This window comes from Canis lupus, chromosome 18 (genome assembly GCF_003254725.2).
Source record: "Canis lupus dingo isolate Sandy chromosome 18, ASM325472v2, whole genome shotgun sequence".
NCBI lineage: Eukaryota > Metazoa > Chordata > Mammalia > Carnivora > Canidae > Canis > Canis lupus.
Window position 1 is genome coordinate 4,872,369 of NC_064260.1, and position 19,194 is coordinate 4,891,562.

Here is a 19,194-nt window from a genome sequence, read left to right on the forward strand (position 1 = left end):
TTATATTAATATAAATAAATCTAGCTTATTTTTTAAGTGCTACTTAGTATTTCATTATATAGTTTCATCAAGGCTGATTTCACAAGTCCTGTTCTTTTTTTTTTTTTTTTTTTTTTTTTGCCTCCCATCATCAATATTTATTGAGCATTTACAGTGTACTAGGCACAATAGAACATACAGAAAACATTGTCCCTGCTCTTGTGGAGCTTACATTCTAAAAGAAAAAAAAATACACCTCTTTTAAAATGGTATTTTTGTTTGGTGTTTTCTGCAAGGTACTGAGGAAATAGTCTGTAGGGTGAGCTTTGGGTATAACTTAGCCCCATCATTATTTAAAGAGAGGAAGAGGAAGGATTTTAAAGGCAGACAATGACAGACCATTCAGGATAGGTAGGGCTTACAAGGAGATAAACACAATCTCATCAACTAAGGAGAGATTTGCTGCAGTAAATAGGATGAGGGAAATAGTTTGTGGGATGCAAGCAAAGGAAGCAAGGTATCCTTAGACATTGAGTGGAGCCAGAAAGATCATGCGGCCTTTTATCCAAGTACATGGCCACCAAGTAGGAATGGTTGGTGACAAGACAGAAGGCTAAAAAAGGTAATCCTGTGCACCTGACAGAAAGAATAAAGGATCAAAATTGAAGGCAGGCTATAACAATATCAAGAAATTCTTAAAACCAAAGTGATTTGGAAGCACAAAACTTAGTTAATGCTACCCAATGTCATGATGGGCCAAGAACATTGTGGCTTCCTAAGTTAGAAAATACCATATACCAAAATTTTAAATGGAACGCATTACTTTTTTCCAATCAATCCCCTGTCTCTGAAAAAAAGCTCCCCCCCCCCCAGGGTAGGGGAGGAATATGGGACATGGTTGGGAACAGTAGTAGTTATATTAGTAGTATTTTGTTATGATAAACTTTGTATTTAAACTTGGTAAAAGCCCATTAGCTGCCAAGAGGGAATAAGGAATAAATTTCCAAAAATGTACAATTTCCTTTAAAGAAGTTTCAGAACCAAGAAACTAATTTACATGAAAAGCTGTAGAGAAAGTAGTTGAAAAGTCCATTCATAAAACTTTTATTCCACTTACATGAACTTAATACACGTGTTCTTAACAATTATGCTTGGATTGTTCATGAAAATTTCATAAGACATTAAACAAAGCTAGCCATCATCTCAAGTTATTTCCCTGTTAACTATTTTTACAGCACATGCATGTTAGGCAAGTATCAAAAAAAAAAAAAATCACAAAAGCAAAAAACCAAAACAAAACAAACAAAAAAAAACCCTAAAAAAAAAAAAAGTTAAATACATGGGATTTTTGTTTTGCTGCTATGCTTGATATACATAAAGTAATGGATATCAAGCAATTCATTTTTACTGCATCTTTACTTGTACATTTGTTCTTAGGTTGTCTAAAACATTTAAATACAAATAAAAGGAGTGTAGCAAAAATAATGAAAGCAAACAGCAGGTAACTTTACAAATAATGGAATGTGAACCGTTTCTGCCCTTATCCAGAGTAAATTGGGTCACAACTAAAGGAACACTTCTGAAACTGTAGTCAAAGGTGTGCACATTGAGAATGAGTATTCCACAGATACTTGTGGTTCACATGTAGTATCTATGGGATACCCATTTCTACTACAGCCTTGTAAGTGCTCTAAACCTTAAAGTATCCACAATAACTACACCTGTATCTGGAACCAATTATCCCTTTTACTCCCCACCAGGACAAACCAATATGTAGGCAGTTTTCTTTGCTTAGACATGGAAGCAGTTTTAACACTGGCCCTTGTGAAGCCACAATGTACCAAAAGTACTATGCCAAACATTTATAACTAGTATAAAAATTCCACATCCCCATATTGGCCACCTCAAGATGAAAACAGATAACTCCCTAAATGTTAACTGGCTCTACTCCCCTAATATTCAACATAAAAACCACATGGGAAATATAGAAATTCAAATAGAAGTAACATAAACCTGTCATAAATCGTAAACAAAAAAAACTATTTGTGGGACAGCATGAATGACAAATGGTCTACTGTGTAAATTTTAGAATGAGGCAGACAAAAGTTGGAAGGCCGGTTAATTTTCCCCTCCTTCTCCTGCTTCAGCTTCATCTCCTTGGGTATCCGATGTCCACAATGTCAAGTTGTCTCTCAGTAATTGCATTATTAGCGTGCTGTCTTTGTATGACTCTTCACTTAATGTATCAAGTTCAGCAATGGCTTCATCAAAAGCTGTCTTTGCAAGAGAGCAGGCTTTCTCCGGGGAGTTGAGAATTTCGTAATAGAACACAGAGAAGTTAAGGGCCAGACCCAATCTGATAGGATGTGTTGGTTGCATTTCCTTTTTGCTGATTTCAAAAGCTTCTTGGTTTGCTTGTTGTGACTGATCCACAATCCCTTTCTTGTCATCACCAGCAGCAACTTCGGCCAAGTAACGGTAGTAGTCTCCCTTCATTTTCAAACAGAAGACTTTGCTCTCTGCTTGTGAAGCATTGGGGATCAAAAACTTTTCCAAAAGAGACAGTACATCATTGCAGATATCTCTTAGCTCGGTCTCAATTTTCTCTCTGTATTCTCGAGCCATCTGCTGTTTTTTCTCAGCACCTTCCGTCTTTTGCTCAATACTTGAGACGACCCTCCAAGATGACCTACGGGCTCCTACAACATTTTTATAAGCAACTGAGAGAAGATTCCTCTCCTCATTGGATAATTCAGCTCCTTGCTCAGTTACGGACTTCATGCAGGCTGCCATGTCATCATATCGCTCAGCCTGCTCGGCCAGTTTGGCCTTCTGCACCAGCTCATTTTTATGTCCTGTTCTGATAAACAATTAGGTGCTTGTTTTGTTTGTGTTTTGTTAATTTACGATTTGAAAATAAAATTTAATGTTAAAAGCATTCCAAAACAAAATGTACCTTTGTAAAGGCCTGTGTGTATATTTTCAGGTTAAATACCATGAAGCATAATTGTTAAATCAATAGATACTAGTATAGATAATGCCAAACTGCCTCCTAAAAATATTGCACCAATAAGCACTAGCCACACTGGTTTGCCAGCATATGTGAAGGGATTTACAACAATATAAAAACTACTTCAAACTGAAGACATTTGAGATACAGCAGATGCAGAAAGAAGCATTTTGGAAGGTTCCCTTTTCTTCGTAAAAACAGAGATTCTGGACACGAAGCTGTCATAAATCCCTCTGGGAAGCTTCCATTGGGGAAAGAGACTGACCATTAGCACAGGGATGAGAAGTTGCACAAACATTACCACAAACTGTCTTACCTTCCATTTGTTCCTCTAAAAGCCCATTTGTCTCTCCTTAAAACTCATTTACATCCCAGAGAAGTCCTACCCTGCCTTTTTCCTCTATTAAATTGGTATATAAACCTTTATTCCTGTCTGTTTAGGGAGCCTCTTCATTTGAATTGTCCCACATGCATAATAAAGTTTTCTCTCTTCATCTGACTATTGTCAGACCTAAACTGGTAGATGGATTTTTTTTTTTCTCCCAGCATATGTGTATATTTGATGTAGGATTACTGGACTTAGCAAATAAACATGAGAAGATAAATATTTTTTTCTGAGCATAAATATGACCCATACAATATTTAAAATATACTGATACCAAAAATTTTTTAAATGATTGGCTATTTAGATAAAATTCAAATTAATTTAACTAAGTATCCTACATTTTTTAAAATTTTTATTTATTTATGATAGTCACACACACACACACACACACACACACACACACAGAGGCAGAGACCAGAGACATAGGCAGAGGGAGAAGCAGGCTCCATGCACCGGGAGCCCGACGTGGGACTCGATCCCGGGTCTCCAGGATCACGCCCTGGGCCAAAGGCAGGCACTAAACCGCTGCACCACCCAGGGATCCCAGTATCCTACATTTGATGCCTGATTTGAGGACATCAGAAATCCAATCTCCTAGGAACCAATATTAATAAATGGTAAACAATGAAAGCAGTTGCTCTTAGTGCACTGACTATATTGGGAAACATACAATTATTATGAAAAAATAAGCTTTCATTTACAACTATCTTTTTATTTTAATTTTACAATTATTAATTATTAATCATGAGTAAAGCCAATGTGTCTATGCAGCAGCTTTGCTTATTTTCCTCAAGTAGGGCAGCAGGCAGTGCTCATAGGCATCCAGGACCAGGCTGCACTTTTCTTGGATAAGAGTGAGAACATACATATGTATTTTACTTCTGTTTGACTCTTTTCCACTCTAGCTTCCCAGGAAACCTCAAGAACCCACAAAAGTGCTGATATTTTTTATAACAATTACCAGATTGTAGGGTCTCAGTAATTTAACAAAGTATTTTTAAAAGAGTAAATGGGTTTTTCTTCTAATGTTTAAGACAAAGATAAGTCAACACTGCTTTATATTTTGATTTGCATCTATTTTTTTCTTTTAGAATATGAATATTACCAAATTTTACAAGGGAATAATACTGATAAGGTAATTAAAATATTATATAGAAAAAGAACCTCTTAAACATTTCAAAATAAAATGATAACCATTTGTGAACTAGAATAACCAATATAGTAAAGGTGGTAGGCTGTGCAACAGGGATATTGAAATTAAATCCACAAAAATATGAAAAATATATTTTGTCATTCTTCTTTGATGTGTAAGATACCACAAAGTTAAGTGATTGTCAAATTTAAAAATCTTGGAACCATGAAGTCTAGTGTTTTGTCTAAAAATAAATTGAGGCATCTTACAAATTTTAAGAGTTTGAGAAAAAAAAATCCATTCAAATTAGGCAGGATCCTATCTAGCAGATAGAAAGGAGCTCCAAGGAGCTATATAAAATGAAAGACTGTTATAGGCAGAAGGGCGCAGGAACAAAGAAGTTATACTAGTATATGGTTACTGCAAGGTTAATTTCCCTTAGAGGACAGAAGTCTGTCAGCACTGTTATCTCACTAGTGCTGGTCAGACAATTCCTGATCAACTGAGAGAGCTAAAGCTGTAATTATATTAAGTCTTGACTTGATATGTATCTTAGCATGAGTGACTCCATTTTGGGCCTATTGTCTTGTTTTCTAACAGTTGTGTTGTCCAAAAATAGTGTCTAAGCTGATATAATTATCCAGTTCACCAGGAATGGATGATCCACAAATTTTGACCTATGGGGATTTCTAAGTGTTGAGAAATCTAAGACCTTATATATGGAAATTACATAGCCAGATATCCACTTTATTATGAAAAGGTATATTGCCACCTACATTTTTTTTTTCTTACCTGAGTGAGAAATTTGCTGTATTATAAAGAGGGAACAAAAGGCTGAGTCCTCTGGGGAAGGAAAGTCTTCTAATGTTACCTCCTTTGTAAAGGCCCAGATTCCCTTTAATAAATTCTGATTGAGTGATTTGCAATTCCAGACAAAATCAGAAATGGTTAAGATCAATGGATATTTTGGCAAGCAAATGTAACTTTTATAATAAAATAATTCAGCAATAAAATACAAATATAAATCTTATAAAAATGAGCATGCCTTATTAGCTTGCAAAACATTAGCACTTTTTGCAAACTATCTATTTTAGTATAGTTTATTTTTGTTAGGTAACTTTTATTTTCAAAAACTAGTGTTCTATTAAATATTTCAATAAGTTTTTTACTGCCTAAAATAATTAGCCCAAAACATATATCAAGAATTAAAACCAAAGGTAAGTATAGCTTATGTTTCTTTTTAGAGAATATTGTTAAAATATTTAAAGGTATTTCCTTGTGGAGTCCAAATAACTAATGACATCATTTTGTGAAAGCATAAGTTAAAATATAATAATAGGGAGGATTGTGTGTTTTACGATGTATTTTAAGTCCCTGAAATTCAAAGAAAATAATTCATGATCAACTGAAGCCCAAAACCCATCTGGAGACCATTGTCCTAATTGTAATTTTAATTCTAAGATAAAGCCATTCAACATTAGTGAAGAAAATGATTTCAAGTGGTTCCATGTCACAGATATCACGTAACAAATAATAGATTTAAACACTCTAAGTGCTCATGATAAACCAACCACATAATCCCCTGAGAAAATACTCTGGAAATGGCACAGTGGGAGTAGTACCTCCAACCCCCAAGGACATGAGAGAGGATGACTTTAAGAATTCTATGCTTGCCTGGTTATCTAGATGTTAAATCAAGGGAAAAGTTGAGAGAAGACAAATATCAGGCATTAATTTTGTGGTAAAAATTTGTTCCCTTCAGATTCTACTGTATGAAAAAAATCATTTTCTAAGAGAACTTTAAGAAACATGGTGTGAAGGCCTATTTAGCGATGCCCTTAGAAAGTAGCATTGTTTTAGGTAGTTTTATCTTTTAACTATTTTTCTTTAAATTATTTAAAAGAATATCTTATGTATTATTATAAATAATCGTGCATTATATATACACACAGCTGATGCTTGAACAATGCAAGGATGAAGGGTGTGGACCTCCCACAGTCAAAAATCCACACCTTTTGACTCCTGAAAACTTAACTACGAATATTTGACCAGAATCTTACTGATGACATAGTCAATGAATGCATATGTTAGATATGTATTATAAACTATATCCTTACAATTAAGTAGAGATAAGAAAATGTTATTAAGAAAGTCATAAGAAAGAAAGAATACATTTCACATACTGCACTGTAAAAATTTTGCCTGTATGTGGACCTGCACAGTTCAAGTCCCTGTTGTTCAAGGATAAAGGGTTTAATTATCCAAAAATGCACAATAGTTTCTAGTAAAATTGCAAAAGACAGCAACGAGGCTTAGGGAGACACTTGTGGTTGTCTTTTGTATGTTTTTACTGAAAATGTTACTGTCTTAATTTAGAACTGAAAACTTCTTTCCAGTTATCAGAAGGCTGACAAGCCTTCTTTTCTTCTCCTCTACCACTTTTGAAATTTGAAAAAGAACCCAATTCTTCCTAAATTATACTTTTAAAAAATGTTTCACAGTAAATCCAAAATGATTCTAAAAGATGATTTAACACTATTAATGTCATTTTTTCTCAATAATTGTTACTTTTCAATTAATTTAAGGCTTTTAAGTACATTAAGCAAATATTAACATCTATAGTGAGAAGAGCAGGATTATTGAAACGAAATGTCTTAATGTCTTCAAAATAATAACCACAACAAAAACTATTCTTCACAGAGTCAAAGTACACAATTAGATTTTTTTTTTTTAAAGCATGTACTGGAAATTTCAGAATAAACTTAGAAAAAAATCACAAAACAGAGCATGCTGTAATATTTTAAACTTTAAGGCTCATTTTGGACTAGTAACTTTTGAAAAATAATTATTTATATTGGCTTTCAAGGGCTATATTATAAAAACATATTCTCCAGAGGTATTAAGCTGTGGCCTAAGAATGACTCAGACTTCAGGAACTTGAGGGGAAAGTTGTAAAATGACTATCTTTGTGATAACAAATTTGTTGGTACAATGACCATATCTTTTTCTTTTATGCACATAAACTGGCCAGTAATATAATAATTAGAAAACCCTGTCAGTTGGGGAAACTGATGCAGTCAAAAGCCAACAGTTGGAAAAATTTATATTTGCTTGTGCTTATCCGAGTGTGCAATGTCAATGCTATTCTAAATAATGTAAGGATTGTGTTTTGCTCTCACATTTGTCCTTGACATGCCTGTGTGGAATTTTGAAACTCAGGACCATAGTTTGGAAAAAAAAAAAAATTACATTGGGAATTACCTTGAGTTTTAAAAGCTAAAAAATATCTCAACACTGCTTGGGTTTGCTGAGAGTCTGTTGAAAATAATTTCTTAACCATTTCCTGCAGTACAGAAGGATCGATGGTGCTGTATCTCTGGCTAGTTTGGTCTGCTACCTGCGTGCCCACTCCCAGACACGGAACACAGCCAACATCCTGTAAATATCAGCCCTTAGCATCCTTGTCTAATTTACAGGCTTTGGCTTTAGGAACTATCTCACATTGAATTTCACTTTGTGATACTTCCACATCCTTCTAAGTCTTGGCCTTTTTATCTTATATCTTGTCTCTGGCTTTGTACTTATCCCAGGCATCTGATCCGTGATACCAGTATACCTCAGACATATTGTAGGTTCAGTTCCAGACCATTCCAGTAAGACAAATATTACAAAAAAGCCAACCAAATGTTTTTTTTTTTTTTTTGGTTTTCCAATGCATATAAAAGTAATGTTTACACTATACTACAGGCTGTTAAGTGTGCAGTAGCATTATGTCTAAAAAGTTGTACATGTCTTAATTTAAAAAGGCTTTGCTGCAGAAAAATGCTAACCATCACTTGAGCTTTCAAAAAATCTTCATGCTTTTGCTGGTGGAGGATCTTGTCTGGATGTTAATGGCTGCTGACTGATCAGGGTGGCGCTTGCCGAAGGCTGGGTGACCATGCCAATTTCTCAAAATAAGACAACAATGAAGTTTGCTGTATGGATTGACTCTTCCTTTCATGACTAATTTCTCTGTACCGTGCAGTGCTCTTTGATAACATTTAGCCCACAGTAGAACTTCTTCCAAAATTAGAATCAATCCGTTCAAAACATACTGCTGCTTTATTAACAAAGTTCATGTAATATTCTAAATCCTTTGTTGTCATTTCAAAGTCTTCACAGCATCTTCACCAGGAGTAGATTCCATCTTAAGAAACACTTTCTTTGTTCATCCATAGGAAGCAACTCCACATCTATTAAAGTTTGATCACGAAATTACAGCAATTCAGTCACATCTTCAGCTTTCACTTCTAATTTTAGTTCTCATGCTACTTCTATTACATCTTCTGTTACTTCCTCCAATAAACTCTTGAACCTTTCAAAGTCATCTATGATGTTTGGAATCAACTTCCTCCAAACTCCTGTTCATATTGATATTTTGACCTCTTCTCATGAGTCATCACACACTTTTAATGGCATCTAGAATGGTGAGTTCTTTCCAGAGGTTTTCAATTGACTTTTCCCAGATACATCAGAGGAATCTCTATCTATGGCACCTATAGCCTTATGAAATGTATTTCTTAAATAAGAAGTCTTGAACCTCTAAATCATTCCTTGATCCATGGGACGTAGATGGATATTATGTTAGCAGACATGAAAACATTAATCTTGTTATACGTCTTCATTGGAGCTCTTGGGTGACCAGATGCATTGTCAATGAGCAGTGATATTTTGAAAGAATTTTTTCTTTTCTGAGCAGTAGATCTCAATGGCTTAAGATATCCAGTAAGCCATGTTGTGCTGTTATACAGGCTTTGCTGTTCTATTGATAAAGCACAGGCGTAGTAGATTTAGCACAATTCTTAAAGGCTTTAGGATTTTCAAAATGGTAAATGACCATTTCACTTGAACTTGAAGCTTCAACTTCAAATGATCAACTGCATTAGCCTCTAGCAACAGTCAGACTGTCCTTTGAAACTTTAAAGCCAAGTGAAGTAGGAGAGCTAGGTTCTTGTCTCACAGAGCCGAAGAATGAATCTGGGGAATGAGGGAGAGTGAGTAAAGAAATAGAAGTTTAGGGAGCAAGAATATAGGGAAAGCTTTCAGGAGTGAGAGGGGCCCCAACAGGGTTCCCAATGTGGGGCTCCACTGACAGTCTTTTATTTAGAAATGACCAGGGAGCTTGTGGCCTTATCATTCTTGCGATGTGTTAGTTTGAATAAGGACTGCTGATAACATCTTTAATGATTTCTCTTTGGGGGGTCTGGTTATTCTTTGTTGGTCATAGATGACTGTCATAATCCCTTATCTCTGTTTTTTTTTTTTTTGTACACCTCAGCATTTTGGGGATTTCTATGAGCTGATCCTGTAGCCCCCTACCTATCTCTCCCTATCTAGCCCCACCTGTCCCTTACTCACAAATACTGACTTATCCTCTTTAGCTGTGGAAGTCCTAGATGCCATCTGCTTCCAATAGCTGTTTTGTCTGCATTGAGAATTTATTTTTTGGTGTAATAAAATTATTTATTTAATTATTATTAATTGATTATCTTAGCTAGATCTTCTGGATAACTCACTGCAGTTTTACATTAGCACTTGTTGCTTCACCTTACACTTTTATGTCAGAGAGATAGCTTCTTCACTTAAATCTCATGAACCAGCTTCTGCTAGTGCAAACATTTGCAGCTTCCCCACCTATATTAGCCTTCATAGAATTGAAAAGAATTAGGGTTTTGCTCTGGATTAAGTTTTGGTTTATGGGAATGCTATGGCTGCCTTGATCTTCTATGCAGACCACTAAACCTTTTATTATATCAGTTATAATGCTGTTTCACTTCCTTATCATTCATGTGTTCACTAGAATAGCACTTTTAATTTCCTTCAAGGACTTTTCCTTTGCAGTCACACCATGGCTATTTGGCTCTAGAGACCTTGCTTTCAGTCTACACGGTTTTCAGCCTGCCTTCCGCACTAAGCGTAATCATTTCTAGCATTTGATTTAAAGTGAGAAATATGCTGCTCTTCCTTTCACTTGAACACTTAGAAACCACTGTAGGATTATTAATTGACATAATTTCAATTTTGTTTTGTCTCAGGGAATATGGAGTCCCAAGGGGACCGGAGAGAGAGATTGATATGGGCCAACAGCTGGTCAGTGGAACAGTCAGACATACACATTTATCAGTTAAGATCACCGTCTTATATGAACGTTTGTGGTACCCCAGAACAATTAGTAACGTCATTGATCACTGATCACAAATCACCATAGCAAATACAATAATCACTATAGGTTTGAAGTTTTGTGAGAATTATCTAATTGTGACTGAGAGAGACACAAGGTGAGCAACTGCTGTTGGAAAAAAATGACACTGACAGGCTTACTCAACACAAGGTTGCCATAAACTTTTGATTTGTTAAAAAAAATGCAATGTCTAGGTACAATAAAGTGAAGTACAATAAAATGAAGTATGCCTGAGCTGTTATTCTAGTACTGACTTGAGGTCTCTTCTTCAGTGAATCTATATGTTGCTTTTCAAAGTGAAAGCTCCCTGGAAACATTACATCTATGGACAGTCAAGGTGATATCTAGTCCTCCTGCTGTAACCCACACCAGCTTGGTCTGAACTCCCATAATATCTTTTCTTATTTATTTTATTTCTTTTCTGTGCCACTTGCTGGGTAAATCATCTGCATGTATTATCTTATTTAATCTTCATAATTGCCATCATTATGTTATTGTTTTTATTTAAAGTCAAGAAAATTCAGGCTGGATGGCTTAAGTAGCTTCTCTGAAGTCACAAACTAATAGGTAGCATTGCAAAGAGTCAAGCTTCAGTTAATCTCACTCTATACCTCTGGCGATCAGACCCTGGTTTGTCATGGAAGTGCTTTGGCTATCTTTTCCCTGGAATTCACATTCTCATATAGCAGGCAAATTCAGTGTATGGGGAGTAGAAGATGGGAAGAAAACTGGTGTAGGGAAAATAGCAAAGTATGAGAAATTATAGGAATGGGTCGGTGTTTACAAATTTTTTTTTTTTCTGGAATAAACTTTAAGATATAGGAGAAAGACAAAGACCCCCAAGGATCAAGGAGTTTAACTTAAAGTTGAATATAGCTAGGAGGCTATTTCTTTGAGGTTGCATGTTCATCTTAACAATAGATGGATGGACATGGAGATAAAGATAGAAAGATATGGAAATACAGATATATGCATATTCTTAAGTAACCAAGTGGATAGTTCATATTTATAGTGTGTTTTCTTTTTATACCATATCAGAATATATCTGAAAAATTCTTAGATGATTAAGTCAGCATTAAGTTGGGATTTGTAGGTGTAGACACATTCCAAACTCTGAGGCTCATTTCTTTCTGGCGTGCAATGAGGGATAGGATCAGATTATTACAAAGGAAACTAGCTCTCAATTCTGTTCAAGTGATTATACAATCAATCAATCAATCAATCAATCATTGCCATATTAATCTATCAATTGAGAGTTATCAATGATTAGTTCCAGGTGTCCCTGGAATACCCTAATGATAAATCACACATGGGAGTCGAGGTGGAGTTGCCGAAATTGAAGCCCAGCTTCAGGACAAACTCACTCAGGTTTCTCAGCAGTTCTCTTGGGCCCATTCAAGCAACATTAGCTTTTCAATATAAGAATGGTTAAGGGCTAGACCTGGAACTGGCCTGCTGTGGGGAGTTCTGAAGCCAAGACAGAAGAAAGAGATGATGAAGATAGAATGGAGATACACAAGGGGAGAAAGAGACACAAAGGAATCTAACTCCAAGGAATATAGTCTAATTTACATTACAAAGCTTTCCAGAGTTTAGCAGCTGAAACTCAATTGACAGCTTATTCAATTATTCTCTTATTCACCTTTTCAACAATTATTTATCAAGTGAGAGGTACTGGGCAATATGCCAGACACACAGCGTTAAACAAAACAAAACTAGTTTCTGCTGTCAAAGGCCCTTATATTTTAGCAAGGGAGATGAATGTCGAGAACCATGATGTTTCTGAGATTCCACTCTATTTATAAGCTAAAACAGCTTGCTTACCAGTTTCATAGATGTTGACAGAACTTGAGACCTGTGGTCAGAAATGAAAGACTATTTTTCAAACAAAAACAGCCTTTGTACTGCTTTCCTAAGGCACAGCTGCCCAAGGCAGTGGTAAGAGGCCCAGATGATGGCTCTGAAACAGTGGCCCATATTGCTGGAGAGAAACTTGAAATTACAGAGAACAAATTGCTTACAATGGGCAGAAGAGAAAGTTGCCAGATAAAGCACAGGTGTCCAGTTCAATCAGAATTATTGTTAAACAATAGATCATTATTTAGTATGAACATGTTCCAAATATTGCATGGGACATATTTATGCCAAAAAAAATTATCTGAAATTCAAATTTAACTGGTCACCTGCAGTTTAATTTAGTGAAGTTGGGAGCTCTAGGCCCACTTGACTTCTGCCTCTATCGGAGGCACTGTCGCTGTCTTCCTTCTTCTTTTACAACATCCTTGTGAAGATAGGTGAGAACAAAGTAAATGCCTCTGCTGAAAAATTGTACAGAAACGTAAAGGCCCATGAAAAATTATTTCCCGATGCTATGCATCAATCAAAATAAAAGACAAATATACACAATAAAACACAAATATAGCTATTGATTAAGTCATATGAAGAAATTTGAAGGGTACTGTGGACTTGATATACCCTATCAGGATATGCTAATACTATCAGGATATATCTAATACTCTTTGATAACTAAATACAACATTATTTTTTTTCTAAATATAACCTTAAATTGTACATTCTATCCCTCTGATGAGATCATAGGTAATTATTAAATCAACTCTCACAACAATAGCTCCACCTGTCAGGATCATTTCTAAAGTATTATTCCTCTTCTATAATTCAGGGATTATATTCATGTAACTCTAGCTTTCTTAGCAGAATAGGGTTAATCACTTGTTTAGAACATTCTTCCTCTTAAAAAAGTTTGATCGATTTATGTATGTGATCATGTTATTTTACTGGTCTTTCCTCCAAATGACTGATTTCACTGAGGACGATCACATCTTTATTATTGTCAGAGAGAACAGAGAACTTGATTATAATTTCAGCTTTCTCAACTTAATTTGGGTGCTGGAGATCAACCAGCAACTTTGTGCTAAGGTGGCCTATTTTGGTTTTGAAACATGAGCTTTAAAACTTATAAAATGTGATAAAAATTTTTTTAAAAAAATGTTATAAAATGTGGGACACCTGGGTAGCACAGTGGTTGGGCGCCTGCCTTCGGCTCAGGTCATGATCCTGAGATCCAGGATCAAGTTCTGCATCGGGCTCCCTGCGAGGAGCCTGCTTCTCCCTCTGCCTATCTCTCTGCCTCTCTCTGTCTGTGTCTCATGAATAAATAAATAAATCTTAAAAAAGAGAGAGAGAGAGAGAGAAGTTATAAAACGTGGTATTCTGAGTTGGCTTGCAAATAAATTTCTGTTCGTGAAAAATGTGATTGTACTATATGGTTGCATTTTGAATATATGCCAAAACATTTTGAATTATGTAATTAGCACATCAACTACATAATAATAAATTTTGGAGTCCTGCTTGATTCTTTCATTGCATTAATTTTTATTAAGTTTTTAAGTAATTCAAATACCAGTTACAAGTTTAATGGATGTGATTAAACCATTTTCTGATGTCCATGGAGATTTTGTGCTAATTGTCTTCATTTACCATAAACTCACTTCTTTTGGAAGCTCCATTAGCAAGTTGTCTGCAGTTTTGATTCCTCCTCAAATCTCCTGCTTCCTGCGGAAGGGAGAGTTGGATACTTGTCAATCCCAGTGACATCATATGAGAAACTGCTCTTCTATGCATATGGTTACATTTTCCTCTTTTATTAGAGAACAAATAAGCTTTACTGATATTTGAAGATGGATTTTTAAGCATATTTTTGGAATGTAAACTTCTCATTGTTTATAAGGAGACAACCAGATTTAATGAGGATATTTTCAGTGGAGTGATAATTGAACACTTCTCTCGTATATTCATTGTGTCCTTGTGTGCATTGTTGATTTAGACTAATCAGGCTTGCTTTTCACAAGAAGCCTCTCCCTTGCACTGTCTTACCATTTTCTTCTCTACATTTTGCCTTGTGCTTAAAACAATGCGTTGACACCATGACTGTGAAGGTAGTTCATAAACGCGGTCTGACACAGCCTTTGGTGTCATCAGCTATTGCTGACCTCACTGGTTCATTTGTTAACACACTCCTTCCACAAATATTTACTGGGCACCAGACCAGACAGATGAAATTGTTATTATTTATTCCTTTTAAATTCTGTGACAACTTCCTCTTATTTTTCTTTATTATAGCCACTCTTTCTCAGATTCCCTAGCTGGCATCCTCCTCTTCCTGTGCCACCCATTAAATGTTGGTGTTCCTTTAGACACTTCCTTTAATCTGTATATTCTGTGGAAGATTTCATTCATTCAATAATATTTAGTCATTCATTTCAATTGTCATTTATTCACAAATGATCTCCCCATTCATAACACTGGGACAAATTGTTCTCCAGATCCAGATGATACAAATTTCAAACTTTCTACCTACTAACTTCAGAGTTCTGCAATCTTTCTAAGAATGTTTTAAGTATTTACCAAATCAATTTCTTAACTGCTCCTTGTTTTTTGTCTTTATTAATCATTCTGCCAAATTCCAGTTGCTCAAATTGAAAACTTAGCAACATTTGCTGCCACATTTTCCATCATCATCCCAACTGAATCTATGCCCCTCCCCTCCATCCCTCCCCCAGGGTTCTCTGCATGCCCATGGCTTCCCCAGAAGTGTCAGCCACAAGCCACAACTCAGGCCCCCAATTCCTCAGTTCCTCAGGTGCTGTCCTCTGCATAGCTTCCCCTAGGCCAGCTCAGAATTCCTTGAAAGATATGTAGAAACTTTTATCCATATAATATAATCCCTTCATGACTTTTCCTATTTGGAACATTCTCCCAAAATTCAGTTGCCTCCATTCCCCTGAACTTGGATTTCTGTGTCCTCTATTCCTTGTCTGGGCTCTATGCGCTGGCCCTCTGGGAAAACGATGGAGAAGCTAGAGGGCTCACCGAGGGTGATCATGGTCTTACTCTGGTTGCTTCTTAATGCCTAAAATAAGTGTTTTATTATTTTTCCAGTTTCTAAAATTATAACAGAAGGAAAAGTCTGATTTCAGCTACTCCATTAGGACTGAAGTGGCAACTACTTCCAACTTTTCCTAAATAATATGACTTTATCAAAATAAAATGAATCTACTACTATTACTTAGATTAATGAATTGTAAATATTATCAATTCATTTTTTATAGAAAATGATTCTATTTATTTATGTTTTAATTCAATTCTCCTATTGTCAGTTTTAGCTTTCCAGTGGTTACTTTATTATTTATTATTTCGTGTACTATTATTATATTTCTTATTTTGTACATTGATTTCTCGTGGACGTAATAGTCTTATGTTTTAAAGTTTACCTTGTAATCTTCATACATATAGGTCGTTATTTCCAAATACACACTAAATACCAAAACCTCCTCTTAAACTGATCATGCACATCCCTATGCCCTTTTCACTTTCTTGAGAACATTACTTCTGGAGAGACTGTTGGCACAGCTGCCATCAAGGACTTCATCATGATTTCCCTCCCTCCCTCCTCTGCTCTGCCCTGTGCTATATCTCTTGTCTCTCAAGTCTGTCTTCGTGTTTATCTACACCATTGTTTAAAAACTTATTGAAGAGGATTCATGGGAGCCCTAACCTGCCTCACTCTTGATTGATAATTTGGAAATAATTTTCCATTAGAATTTTAAAAGAACTGATTCATTGGCTTCCAGCTCCCAGTACTGCTATCATACAATTTGGTGTCACTCTGATTTCTATTTCATCGTAAGTGATCTATTTTATCACTTTGATAGAATTTTCTCTGAAAATTCCTGGTGTGTGTACGCGCATGTGTAAGCGAATATGTCTTTGATATGCATCCTTTTGCATTCCACTAGACATCTTCTATCAGGTAACTCATTTCCTTCAGTTTTAGGAAACTGCCTTTTTTTTTCTTTTTCTTTATATTCAAGGGTATGAACTTCCAAGTTTATCTTCTAACACTGATCTTTTTACCTCTTTACTCTTTAGCTCTATTCCTACAAGGATATTTCATAGGTATATCCCAATCTTACTAATTATTTTAAGAGATAAATTTTTAAAAAGTCTCCCTAAATTATATTGTATTGTTTAAAGATTTTATTTATTCATTTATTTATTTATTTATTTGAGGGAAAGAGAGAGGGGGAGAGAGAGAGCACAGACAGACAGAGACAGAGGAACAAAGAGGCTCTGTAATCAATGAATCTCATGACCCTGAGATCATGACCTGAACTGAAATCAAGTCAGACACTTAACTGACTGAGCCACCCAAGCATCCCCAAAATTTTTATTAATTTTTAATTATTTTGAATTCTATTTCTCTACCTTCTTCTCTTTCTTTTAAAGAAGTGTATCTCTCTCTCTGGTATTAGCATATTTCTTTAAATGCCTATGGATCGTTATCTTTTCATTAGCAATTAAAGGGTAAGGTATTTGCCAAGCTCTATTTGGAATTCTGTTTTCATAGGGTTCACAAACAATAGTATGATGGGCTAGATCTAGTCATATGTGGATCCTGTGGGTACTTATTTTGACCTATTCAATTTACTCAGAAAAGAACTCTATCTAGTCTTCTACCTGGGATCATAATGATATGGGAGAGCTTGATTTGTGTCATGGAGTCGAAGAATGAATCTCATGCACAATGGAGAATGAGTAAAGTGAGGTTTATTAAGTAAAGATACAGAGAAAGCTCTCAGGAGTGAGAAGGGTCCTGATATGGTTGTCACTGCGGGCTTGTAAGGTTGGTCTTCTATTGGAAGAAAACCAGGGATCCTAAGTCCTTTTAACATTATCTACCAATATCACCACTGTGTAAGGACCAGTGATAATATCTTTAATGCCTTACTTCTTCTTTGGGATTTGGTTATTCTTTGTTGGTCACAGATGATTGTCATAAAAAGGACACACTACCTATCCACACCTAGGGTAGAGTGGTCTGGCTTATCTCTGGTTTCCTTACACTTCAGCATTTTTGGGATTCCATGGTCCCCTTCCTAGCCCTGCATAGCCCCATTTGTCCTTAACTCAGTAATACTGGCTGTTGGCACTCTGGAAGCTGAAAGGGATGCCGAGAGGGAAGGGATTCTACTTTCAGCCTCCAGACGTTGCAGCATTACAATCTCATTTCTATACTCAGGACTTTCTGATGTCCCTCTTTTTGGACTCTCTTCTTTAGTCTTTCCAGAAAATGCTCGTATAATTTTGATGTTAATCTGCAACAAGTGAAAATCTCAGTTTAATTGGCAGTAAGCCATAAAGTGAGCCAAAATACCTGGATATTTGGAATCAGAAATTGTGGAAAGAGGAGTTTCTACACATCTAGAGGGATGCATTCTCTCACCGGCTCACATATGTTCCTCCTCTAAAGCAAGCATAGTATCATAATCACCAGGAATCATATACTTGTACTCATATTCGATCAGGTTAGAAATCCTCACAAAAGAGGGATCTTTTCTACAGAGCTCTTAAAGCTCCCAGAAAAAAAAAGAAAAAAAAAAAGAAAGAAAGAAAGAAAGAAAGAAAGAAAGAAGAAGAAGAAGAAGAAGAAGAAGAAGAAAGAAAGAAGAAAGAAAAAGAAAGAAAGAAAGAAAGAAAGAAAGAAGAAAGAAAGAAAGAAAGAAAGAAAGAAAGAAAGAAAGAAAGAAAGAAAGAAGAAAGAAAGAAAAGGACTTTTTAGGGTGTCAATACTTGTCACTTTGTTTAGAAAGATGGACTTTTCTGATGGATTAAGACTCATTTCCTGACTCACCTCTGTGATAGGGAATAGGGAGACATAAGAGTCAACAAATCTACAATTGCCTCCATTTTTATGTACATACAATTTCAAACATATCCTGCTCATAAAAAGAAATTTTACTCTGTGTGTGTGTGTGTGTGTGTGTGTGTGTGTGTGTGTGTTCTCCCTCTGGGTGCTAGTTATTCTTAGTTCCACATATCAGTGCTTAAGTTCTAACGATTAAGCTAGCAATAAATTTGACTACATCCCCAAGCACATCCAGCATGCAGTATGAAAAGAAAACAGGAGGGCTGCCATTAAAGAGAAAACAAAACAAAATTAAACAAAATAAAAATAAAACAAAATGATAAAAAAGGAAGCTATTTGTAAATTGCAGACAGTGGAATCAACACACAGCACTCATCCACAAACATCCATAATTTACACAACCAAAGGTTTGGAAGGGTTGCCTTGGTCAGTCAACTGGGCTTCCCTAGAACTGGTCTCTAAATAAGTATCACTTGGGAAAGTTTGTGTGCAATATCAGAAAATTCTACTCAGATTGAGTGAAAAAAAAAGCCCCTCACCCTTTGCTAATTTATTCATAAAATTACAATGTAATATGGTCACAGGAATGATTTGATCTCAGCTCTGCTCAGCCTTCTTGGAAGCCAGCATTACACTCAGGCTGACCTCTCCTGATCTGAGGAGCTCTCACTCTGAGACCGCCAGAGAGTAACAGGTTTTCTTCTTCTTCAGTCACCAGAGAAAATGGCATATAGTCAGT

At 35.8% G+C, this 19,194-nt stretch overlaps 1 protein-coding gene across 1 annotated transcript; it reads right to left on the reverse strand.

Moving 5' to 3' along the window:
* Positions 1–1,067: 1,067 nt before the first annotated feature.
* Positions 1,068–14,725, reverse strand: LOC112661372 (14-3-3 protein zeta/delta-like). The gene is made up of 3 exons (XM_035701092.2): positions 14,624–14,725; positions 12,554–12,584; positions 1,068–2,834 (listed from the first exon to the last, which is right to left on the reverse strand). Exons 1-3 carry the CDS (start codon positions 14,723–14,725, stop codon positions 2,098–2,100), a joined length of 870 nt encoding a protein of 289 aa, XP_035556985.2. The 3' UTR covers positions 1,068–2,097.
* Positions 14,726–19,194: the final 4,469 nt, after the last annotated feature.

Excerpts from the sequence above, each read along its gene's own strand:
- LOC112661372 (XM_035701092.2), bottom strand. The coding sequence starts at position 14,725 with ATGACACCAAAGGCTGTGTCAGACCGCGTTTATGAACTACCTTCACAG. Across the intron at positions 12,585-14,623 it reads AAAATGTAGAGAAGAAAATG|GTCTCAAGTTCTGTCAACAT; the intron begins GTAAGACAGTGC and ends TTCTGACCACAG. Across the intron at positions 2,835-12,553 it reads TGTCAACATCTATGAAACTG|GACATAAAAATGAGCTGGTG; the intron begins GTAAGCAAGCTG and ends TTATCAGAACAG.